The sequence below is a fragment of the Rhamphochromis longiceps genome, linkage group LG18 (genome assembly GCF_057381845.1).
Source record: "Rhamphochromis longiceps isolate RC_006_pf linkage group LG18, R_longiceps_female_GT1.1, whole genome shotgun sequence".
In the NCBI taxonomy this organism is placed as follows: domain Eukaryota; kingdom Metazoa; phylum Chordata; class Actinopteri; order Cichliformes; family Cichlidae; genus Rhamphochromis; species Rhamphochromis longiceps.
The window spans coordinates 4,448,883-4,460,538 of NC_140574.1; the positions used below are offsets into that span (position 1 = coordinate 4,448,883).

Here is an 11,656-nt window from a genome sequence, read left to right on the forward strand (position 1 = left end):
ACACCTCCTCACATGTTGTAGCTTTTACCTGTCACCAAGGGCCAGCGTTACAAACAGTGAGCTCCTCCTACATGTGCTACATGTCAGTATTTATTTACTTATTTATTTGTTTTTAGAAAACCTAAAGCAATACGTCAGTTTAAATTACTCAGCTCTAGGGTCAGAAGTACAATGTGGCCCCTATAAGTATTGTAAATATGACTGAACTAGAAGCATACTGGCACTGATGACACGGGAGATCAAAAAACACAACATAATGTTTTCAAAATTTGTTTTGTGACAAATCACACCAAAAGCTACGCTACTGAGGAGGACAACAGTGCTGTGAGCAGGCCGCCAAAATGGTTCGAACGCAGTGTGATTAAACCGGAGAGGCAGCGTCAAAACCTTTATGAAGTAATCTTGCCACTCAGCAGCAATCTTAAAATCCCTCTGGGAACATATTTACGAAGTGTTATTTAAATTACACTTCAATATTAATGGTCACACGTGTAGAATCATCAGTAAAGTCTGATTTAAATACATGCCCTAAAATATGGTCATAAAAGGATTTTCATCTTTGCTTTGGCAGCGTTCTCCCAGATTTCAAGTGGGATTCTCTGAGTGCTGACTCTTTTTTTTTAATCTAATTATTAGATTTCCTCAAATAAGACATGAAATAAAAGCTGTCAAACAACAAAATAGCTGGACCAAGCTGTTTCGTATCTGCTGAAAGTTAAACCCAACTCTAACATTTGTGAGTATTTACAGACATTTCCCTATCACCAAACTTTATTAGGCCAGAAATTCGCATGTTAAGTCTAAAAATAGACATGTGACGTCATAATTCCAACGCTTCAGTAAACGCTGGTGTAATATCATGACCTGGATCAAGAATCACACAGTGCTGAGAGCAGTAGAGCTGAAATATCCTCACTTAAAACAGAAAAAAGGCAGATGTATGTGTCCACACCTTCACCCACAGCCCTGTACCGTGAGCCAGCAAGCACAAACCTGCAAGATTCAATGCCTTGCTCAAGGACACTATGAGAACTGAACCTGGGGAATCGGTATTCTCAATCAGTGGAACAGCTTGCTGTTGCTTTCATGCTGACTGCAGAAAGACATAGCTCATTCAGTTTCTTCCAGAAAACTGGATGTACTCCCAGAATTGGGAGATTTTTGTGTGGCATTTTTAACCTTCAATTCTTTGTTTTGTTTAACCTTCTGCAGACTGCAGGCCATTTTTGATGTGATGCCCCTTATTTCACTGAAAATAAATATTTTTTTGTATTGAGCATAAAATGGAAGAAAGAAAATTACTGATGGTTTAATGTGAACAGAATACCTGTGTGTATTAAAACCTGGAGTACTCTGTGTTTGCACAGTACTTGTTTCTCAGGGAGACTTAAGGGGATGCAGCCTTTGCTGCAGCACACAGGACTTTGGGGCTGTTTTAACATTAGAAACCATGTGGCAGGATCCAGTGAGTTACTGTCGAGCAGCAGGATTAATCCTGCCGTTTCCACAGTCATCACTGCAGGACAGTACTCAACTCAGCAGCACTCTGGCATCAGTTCTTCACAATAGTTGGGTTGCGGTCACGTGGTTCTGATGACGTGCGGAGGAAGCGCGATTTTTGAGTGGAGGGCGGAAGTAAACATGGAGGACACTGTGGAGAGTCAGGAGAGCAGCTATTGTGCAACTTTAGACCCCGTTTCTCGGGAGAGATATAAACAGATAGTTAAAAAATATATCGGACGTGATCCGTATTCTTTGAAAATGTCCGAATACACCACAGAAGTAAAGGATTTGCCTACTATCGAGGCTGTGGATATCACCAACTACTTGGTCCTCCAGACTTCTTACTACACTAGGCAGCAAATGAAAGCTTTCAAGAGTCTGGAGGCGTACAATTTTTTTGTCAGCGGGTGGGTCCACAACCTTGGAACAAAACGTCTCCGTGATGGATACAGTTTGGTGTTTGCAAGGGTGAGTGTTTGTTCTTATATTGCTTTATCTTAAACACGCTAACAGTTAGCGGTAGCGGCTTTAACGTCAACAAACATGCCACATCCTTAGGACTTCGTTAGAGTGACAGTTGTTTGTTTCAAGGTAAACCATTCTCAGCGGTCTAACGAGACACCTCTGAAGACTTGGGTAATTGCAAAGGAAGATGGAGAAGTGATTGCAGCTCATTGCAATTGTATGGCAGGGTTAGTAGCCTAATTAAGTAGGCTCAAATCCGGGCTCTCAGCCGTCTGTTGCATATCCAAAATCGCCTCTGCACATCGATGCTGTTCTGCCTTAAGCTTCATTCTTTTCTCTCGTTTGAGAACTGATTCCGATCTGGGTTTTCGTTCGTAGCCGAGATTGACCGTCGGAGCCCAGTCCTCCGACTCTTCGTCATCCAAAGCACTTGGGCAGCCTATAGTCCCAATCAAGTCAATATTAGACTACTAACTTAAAAGCACTAAGTAAACGAGAATTTAACGACAACCTAATGCTAATAAGTTCGTTTGCAAACATAACATTACCTCTGACGAAGTGGTCGCTGCAGACACGGGCATTGGCAGACTCTGCTCCTCCCGACTGTAAACGTAAATTTAAAATCCATTTTTTCCTACGTTTTTCGGTTAGAATTTTCCATTTTTCTCCTCTTCGTTGGGCTATTTTTGGTACCCTAAAATACCGTTTATCAGTTTCTCTGGTCGACCTACTGGAGCATCCGTAAACACAACAGGACATAGGCATTTTGCGTACTGTCTGTCTGCGATTTTGCGCTTATCTTTTTCACTTCCGACCGCCAGTCAAATTTCGCGCTTTACGTCGACGTCACGTCTACGTCAAATGAAACCTAGCTATTACTGAGTTTTCATTAGCATCTATCCATCAGCTGAGACTGTGCGGTTGGCACTAGGCCTGCTGTTATCTTTGTGTGAAGAGACTGGAGCTCCTGGGTGGGTCCAGCTTTCAAACTGGTGGTGGGGTATCTGGGGTCCTGTTTGGCCTGATAACCTCAGGGGAGCGTAGGGTTGACGTCTGCAGCGTCCAATTAATGATGATATTCATGACATTTTATTGTACCATCAACATTCACTACCTCATGTGTTGGTTTCTGACTTCACTAAAACATTGAAGCAGCTCAAAAAAAATCCAAAACAACAACTTTATTACACCTAATTGCACAAGTGTTTAAAAAAAAGTTCTTGTTCCAACAATCATGGATACGAGTTAATGATTGAGTGCATACACTGAGAATGCTTTTAAGCACAACACTTGTGTAATCAACAGACAACGAAAAAAAAAAATACTGGAAGGGAGCATGACAAAGGTCAAACATCACCTTAGGATATACTGATTACACAGTGATAATCTTAAACTTTCCACCCACCAGAGGCCTGTGCTTCGCAGAAAACTGTGAGGTTAGCGAGGGGGGGGGGGGGGGGGCAACATGTCCTCCACAGCCTCACAGGAAAAATATATTTATATGAATAAATAATTACAAATATAAAATAAAAATTTCAGCTACTGATCGTGTTTATTCATAGGCTGGTGTTTATGTTGGTAATATCTGCTTTTGTATAATTTATGAGCTTTTAAATAATTAGTTAACAGACTTATTTCTTATGACATCCTTTTTGGCAGTTTCATCAAAGTTAAGATGCTTTAGGCCACTATGAGCAAACTAACGAGAAATCTTCATTTAGCCACTTTCGATATGCCGACACAACACCTTGGCCTGAACTATACATAAAAGCTCAGTAGAGTATTCATCCTTGCTCCTCACTCAAGAGCTACACAACACATTACTGAGATCTCTGGATATAAACCCTTTGGCTTGTCCTGACAGGTATCAATTCTCAACATATGAACTTAGCTTCAATTTTTCCATGCTGGTTGCAACCAATTTCAATTTTATTTCATTTTTCTATAAGCCTTTGTATAGCAACATAATCCTAAAACAGGTTGACTAAAACGTTAAAGCCTTGTTGACCTTATAGAAGATTTCCCAGTAAGCCTACGTAAGGATCTGAATTGTGTTTTTTATATTACTTGTTTTTCTTTTTTCTTTTTTTTCTCAAACTAACAACCACAATGAACAGACTCAGTCACGGCTCCAACCAGTTTATCCAAATCTAATCTCTAGTAGTTATGTTCAGACAAGATGACACCCACAGAAATCCCAGACATATCTAGTGTAGAATATAACAGATAAAGACACCAAAAGACAGCAGCAACAAATGCACAAAATATGTCAACTTACCAGGGAGTCTGTTCATGTTTACACCCTGAGCTGAGAGGCCGATACCCATGTACCTGTAGGACAGACAGGCGAGAGTTAAGCTGTGCGTTTATGCAGAAAGAGACTGAAGAAGCCATTTTACACATGTAAGCTGAAGTCAATCATACCACAGACAGACATGGCTCATGTCAAGCTACATTCAACACGGTAAACACCAATTTCTCACATACGTAATCTCTTCAAAATGGTGTCTGTCTAATTAGGTTAATGTCATTTATTTTTTAATAATTTAAGTTCATGACAAGGGCTACCATAACATTGTTCAATGAGGGCAAAAGCTAACATTAATGTGGTTATTGATGAGTAACAGAAATTATTACAATTCAATGTCATGGGATTGTAAATGTAGTCACCAGATCTGAAGTTAAAAAAAAAAAAAAAAAAAAGAAAGAAAAAAAAAAACATAGAACATTTCATTTAGTAATGAAGAGAATGAAGCTGCCACTGATTTATATATCAAGTTTTTTCATTGCATGGCTGATCTATGCAAAAATTGCAAACCCCTACAAATTTGGCATCCTCAAAAAAGGCTATAAACAAAGGAATATTCAACACACACAATGTAATGAAGTTGTTTTTTTTAATATACACATTTTGTTAACTTAATTGAACATATTATAATTTTGTTTCCCCCAAAAAGATCTACCTTTGTGGTATGAACACCCCCCCCCCCCCTCCCCCGGCTCATTCTGAGCCAAGAAAACAGATTTAGATGTATTTTTCTGGCACATTTAAAGCAATCATTTACCAAATCCTATTTCTTATATTTGAATTCAAAAATTATTACTTGAAATAATGAAAACAGCAGAATAATCACAAGTTAGTAGAGATGCATGCATTTCTCTCTGATTGTAGTGCTGGAGTGACAGAGTAATTGAGATGTAAAGCAAAGCTGCTAGTCCAACTATGTTCTAAAAACCACTTCTGAAAATGTTTTAAACATTTGAACTTCTGAAACACATATTTATCCTTGTGTGTTCCAAACACCATTATAGAAATTCAGTTAAATGTGAACACTTTTTTACTTATCTGGGGTCAAGCATGACCAACTGGTTACAAACAACCAGGGAATGCCTGATGTCTTACGAATGAACCTGAGGCACTTTGAAGATTTTAATCATGTTCATTATTTTGCGGTCTTCTCGTACGAATTTCTAAAATCCTTTTTGATGTAAAGGACATGTGGTACCTAAACATGATGATGTGTGACTTTTAAGATAATGGATATCCAAAGAATTCATTACAGTTTACAGGCTGGAGTCTTGAACAGTTAGAAAATAATTTCCTAAATATTTTTTATGAAATTATTTAGGAAGTTTTACAAAGACGCTCCCAAACATGGCCATTTAGACCCTTTAAGAATTTTAGGCATGACCCAAAGGAGAATAAAAGGAGAATAAAAATGAATTTAACTGGAGGACATAATTTAAATCATTTCTGATTGAACACAAAACAATGTAAGAGGAAAAAAAAAAAATCAGGACTTTCTAGAGAAGAGAAACTGAACTGCTTTATCTCAACCTCCCACTCTCATAGGACCAAACAACAATTACACTCCACAAGGCAAAACGCTGCAGGATTATGGCTCATGTAAACCCAGATTAGACTTGTCACTTATTTGGACTTTATGCTTTCAGCAACTATTCACTTTGTAAAAAAACAACAACAAAAGGTTTATCATTCCCAATGAGAAGTTCATCAGTCATGATAAATGAGTGTCACAGGCATGACTGAGGGAAAACCAAAAAACAACCACAAAACAGAAAAAGCTGTTCTTTCATTTTCTCAACCTCACATGCCTTAGCATTGCTGCATGAGCATTAGTGCACAGCACAAGGGCACTACAAGTTTAATGCCAACATCCTTAAATAAGCACGTCAAGGTGGTGACATTGAGCAGTCCTGGATTATTACTCAAACGTGCAGTTTGCCATTTACATACTGATACATGAACACACCAGCATGCACAGCTGGTAGAGCCAATTTCATTCCTATGACTGTTTGGGGGTTTTTTTCCCCCCAGTGTTCAACTATTTACCCTCTCACCTTGGTCACCTAGTCTCGAACTTATTGCTACATTTACCGATTCCTTTGAGCTGTTCTGCAACTTTAACCATCCAACACCAGGCAAACGGAATAAAGGTTGGATGTACCAACTGTGGGTCCCACACTGGTTTGTGAACGCCTGGTATGAATACTTTGTTTTCACATTTTTGCCGACACCAACTTAGAAAATGTCCCTTTGTGACCACAAGGGTTGCCCCCTGGTGGCCATTAAAAAGAAAGCAGCTTTAAGGCACTTTGACTGGTTTCATTTTCTAGGACCGCAGCGCTGTGCCCATCTTTTATACAGTCTATATGACAACAATATTTGTCACCATGGACTGCATCCTACTTTTAGATGAACAGTTGCCACTACTTCCTCGTGAACACAGCATCTTTCTCTCCTGCTGCAGACATGACTCTCTCTTCGTTTGCTCTGTTCAGAGAAGAGTGAGGAGCAGCATCTGACAATGAGCTGCTTGTGCATTGCTGTAATGAGAGTAGCTTTGCTGAATGGGGCAAAATTGCACTTATTTTTTGGAAGACATTGCAGGCTCTTAATCAGTTTTATATTCAGGCTTGCTATTAAATGTTTTACTCTAAAAGAAGTTTGATCAAATTGGAGGTAATTTTATTGGTTATTATTTGATACACTGAGTGGGCCAGCACACCTAAGAACAAGTTTGTCTCTTCATGGTCCCTCTGCTTATTGCTTTTGTCTAGTTTCAAACAAAAATAACCACAAATATTTTTTTGCATTCTTTTTTTTGCAGTGTTGCAGGTTGCTAGTTTCAAATTTTTTTCGACAGTTTACCTAACCAGCTTATGAACCACTCACTGTCATCTATGAGCCCAAACTATTAACACTGCTGAAAGTAATGTGTATGTCTGGAATGTTTAGGGCTGCTCTTACCCATCTCTGCCTTTACTGATGATCTTCACCTCAAAGTAGTAGACCCCGCAGGCAGCTGGGATAGGGTGGGTGGCCCGCACTGATGCAGCATCTTTGGGTGTTTTTCCATGACCTTTAGGTTGCGGTAAAACACAGAAGTGCGCAGTTAGTACAAATGACTATAGTTCATGAGATACATGTGCTGAGTGCCAAGACGCAGAGGCTTCTCTGCAGTTACTCTGGCTAAGGACCAAATACCACTTTAATTTAAAGCCCAGTTTACGATGTATGTAGGGTTTTTTGCCATGAGAAGCTGTGTAAGGGATTAAATCGCAAAGGCTAGCAATCATTAAGTCGGATCAAAACGTTTGAGAAGCACAAAACTCACCTCACTAGCAGATTTACCCACCAATGAAAAAAAAACAAAAAAAACCAACAATTTTTATTTATATATATATATATATATATATATATATATATATATACATACACACACACATACAGAGAAAATAATGTCAGAGTTACTTTGAGATTGGACCAGAAGAGAGCTAAGGACTCTGCAGAGACACTACACTATAAAAATTTTACAACCCAAGTTTGGATCTATAAATAAAACCAGCCTCAAGGAAAATACTGGATGTCCCACTATTTGTCGAGGTGCATATTTTACTTGTAAGTACTGCATAATTTACTTTCCATGGTTACATACTTTCCACATTCAATGGTCTGCCATTACGAATATGTGGATGAACATACTATAAAACATATATAGGTTTGTATCACTATGGCTGAACAATACAGAAATATTATGCTGATATACCAGGTGACATTTTTATAAACACACCTGAGCAAAAGATGTGTCGTTGGTGAGAAGATTGTCACTCCAAACGTCTTAAATCTGAGCGGCTCATAATCTCAGTCTTTAAGGTTAACATGAAGCCACAGTGTAGAGCTATTAACAGCACCATGACGGTTATAAATCACATGTTTACACTGCTGTATGTTACTCAGTAACTGTTTAGTTATTACAATAGATAGTCAAATAAACTGGTTTTATTAATAAGGTTCTAAATATCATTAGAGAGGGAAATTCTCAGTATGCTGCCAACAGAATATCTGACAATATCCAATACATTTACTTAATGGCTGGTTCTTTATATGTAGGATATAAACAATAAACAGCAGCATCATTTGACCTGACTGCCTTCATGTAAAAACAACATACATTTGTAAATGTATGTCTAGACCATAATACAGGCCCTGAGTTTACAGTACAATTTGTCATAATTTAAAGATTTCTTTAAATGCTTTTGTATGTCTTAATAAAGACACTTGGTTACTTATCACAGTTAATTATTTTCTTTCAAATACCCCAGAACCACATTCAAATATAAGGAAATATATACTAGATGTAGATCAAGTGAAGTAAACACCTCACCTCCATTTTACAAATTTTCTACTGGCAATATGGCTCCCAGATTGAAAGAGCAACAGGAAAACACGATCATTAAAATTTTACATGAAACATTAATTTATTAGTCAACTCAATCATTTAATCTTTATAATTATATAAAGTTTAAAGATGATCAGCTTACAAGAACACTTCTGAACCCAGAATTAACAGTGGTTTCCATTTTTGGCAAACACAAGTCTTGAACGTATTCATCTGTAACCAAAATAGCTAAACGATTAGAGTCGGGTAAATGAACCGATCAATAAATTAATCAGTACTGACTAAAAACAAAGACCATGTTAATTATTAAGTGAGATTACAAATAACCTGTATTAATATTATCATTATCATTAATTACAGACATTATTACAGAGCGGTTAATTGGTAACACAGTGTCTACAGAATAATAACTTTTCTTGTGTAGATTTTCTACTGTTCTTTTAAGTATTGTCTGTTATACAAACTTCTGCACAGTAAAGCTGTTTAAAACAGTCTTTGGGTGTGAGGTGTACAAATGTGAATTATATCACTGAGTAACACCAATGCTATTCTCTCTTGCTCTGATGACATTTTTCTGTTATTACTGTATTAACATATGAAACATTATTTTCTCAAATATAGAATTAATGCTTTTGTCCATAAAATGTCAGATAAATGTAATCTTCCAAAACGAAATCTTAACCCACCAAAGAATTATTCATTTTCTAGCCAACTATACCACTAAATATTAGCATTTAACCATGTGAAATGTGAATATGTTTAATTAAAAAAATTTTTTTACATAACTGACATGTCAGTTTGTAAAGTATTTGCTATTTTACATTACAATGTATTTTACATTTCTGGTAGGCCTTGGGACACAGCTGACATTTAGTTTCAGTAGAACTCACAGAACAATCTTTTCAGAGGGTTTTATATGAGAATTTATATTTGGAATTGGAACCAAAACCCATCTAACTAAACTCAAAGGGTTTCCATTTACAACTATGGCATTCTGTTAAAACATGGTTAATCACAGAAGGCCTGAATTTTAGAGCTTAACACTGCTGTTAGAATAAACTGTTCAGTAAGTGGAGAATTGCTCCCTGGAGGTCAGTACATGTAAAAGTTTTACAGTGTTTGAATGTTAAAGTTGCAGCTGCTGTAAGAAATTCAGGTGGATTTGTTGCACAAAGGCAGAACATTCTAGTTGCAACAAGGAAGCGTGTGTGCAGAGGGCCAGACAGACACAGAATAGCAGTACACACCCAGGAAGCAGTTGCACCTTTTTAAAAAAAAAAACAAAACAACAACAACACACTAGCCTTTTCTTGTAGGCCTGCACCAGAAAATAAAAAAAGAAAAGAAAGAGAAAAAGCCCTCTAGATAGAAACTAGTCCAACTATCTCTGCATATCGTATCAACACTAGCCACTTCACTGGAAGCCTAGCAGAGCCTCTGACCGGGATAATCACGATATTTGACACAGCATTTCCTGACAATTAATAATAAATAAAATAATGTTACATTAGCCTAACAGAGGGTTGTCAAGCTCTGGTTCATTTTGGATAACACTGAACGTTGTAATTTTGGCACCCAAACCATCAGATGTAATTTGGCTAAGGATGTTTTTTAAAAATATATATTTCACAAGAGAGTTGGCCAGGTTGTCTGTCGTGAAAGCTTCCCGGTGACTATAAATGGAGCTGACGAGCTGTCTCACAAGGTAGCAGGAAAGCTAACAAGCTAGTAGGTCAATTTTGGCTGTGGCTACACCTCGCCAGCTGGTCGGGTTGCAAGATGTCCTCTGTCTTGTTGTTGGTGAAGCTGCTAGCTTAGCAGACTTTGTTTTTAGCCTCAACGGCAGTTGGCTTTGATCCGCTAACCGTCAAGCTAAGCTAACATGTCGTTAGCATTTGGTAACACAAGTACAAAAATTCCCGATTAAGGGTTTCTGTCATACCTTTATAGTGTACACGGAGGTTGTTCTGAGACAGTCCGATGTAGCTGAACTTGTCCTTCGGGCTCCAGGATCGGGGAAGTGGAGTCTCGTTTTCGTTAACGGCCGGATAGAGCCGTCGGAGCCGTTGATTGAGCTCCTTTTCCTGCTCGTTCAGAGCCGAGTCTCCGTGGACAACTACCGACATCAGAAACCCACCGCCGGATGACTGTCCAGACATGGCTACGACACGAGTTTTAGTAAACTGGCTTGTCAGCAACAAGCCAGAGCCACTTGTGTCCGTCAGTGTCAAGTTTTAAAGGGGAGTTAGCAAAGCTAGCAAGCTAGGAGGCTAAGCTAATTGGCTTCGCTGGTTGTTGCAGAGGCAGCCAGAGCTGGTTAGCCGAGCAGCTAACCTGGCTAACGCGTTTAGCTTGGCCAGCAAAGGCGAAGCGATCGCTGAAAATGACTCAGGTTGACATTAGGTCTGACTAAAACACAAATAGAAACAAGAGGATGAGACTGCCCCACGGGATCTGAGCAAAGAAGTAAAAAAAAAAAAAAACAGGGAGCTAGTCGGTGCTGGGGGCAAAGTAACTACTAACGTTAGCCTAGACGGATCGACAAAGTATGATGAGCTCGGCTAGCCTCGATCTTTTGTTTGTTGTCGGAGCATTATCCGCTGATCTGATTGGCTGAAAACAGCTCCACTCACTTCCTATGGGAATGTGAAGAAAATACACAGAATGAGCTAAAAACTATCTTATCAGTAGATTACAAGGTTAACACTGTCAGCAAGTCTTCATGATTATTGTCATCATCATTGTTTTCAGTTTTTAAGCTCTATCATTATTATTACATTTTAATTATTGATGTTTATAAACTAGATTTACACTTAATTATATGTCTTTCTTTTTAATATCCTATAACAGTGTAAGGTGAAAAATCTATATGGTCTTATTTGTGGAAGTTTTTTTTTTTCTTTTATCTACCACTTACTAACTTAACCATATCCACTACTTTGGGTATAAGCCAGAATACCCAGAGAGAACCCACAAAGACACAG

General features: G+C 38.3%; 1 protein-coding gene across 1 annotated transcript in view; it reads right to left on the bottom strand.

The window, feature by feature from the left end:
- ranbp9 (RAN binding protein 9) overlaps nucleotides 1-11,257 on the bottom strand; it is a 30,221-nt gene extending 18,964 nt beyond the window's left edge. Inside the window, exons 1-3 of the mRNA XM_085389522.1 lie at nucleotides 10,615-11,257; nucleotides 7,241-7,352; nucleotides 4,247-4,299 (exon numbers count right to left, since the gene is read on the bottom strand). Of these exons, the coding sequence (XP_085245648.1) occupies nucleotides 4,247-4,299; nucleotides 7,241-7,352; nucleotides 10,615-10,831 (382 nt within the window). The 5' untranslated portion in view covers nucleotides 10,832-11,257. The remainder of the gene's footprint in view (nucleotides 1-4,246; nucleotides 4,300-7,240; nucleotides 7,353-10,614) is intronic.
- Between the last annotated feature and the right edge of the window lie 399 nt (nucleotides 11,258-11,656).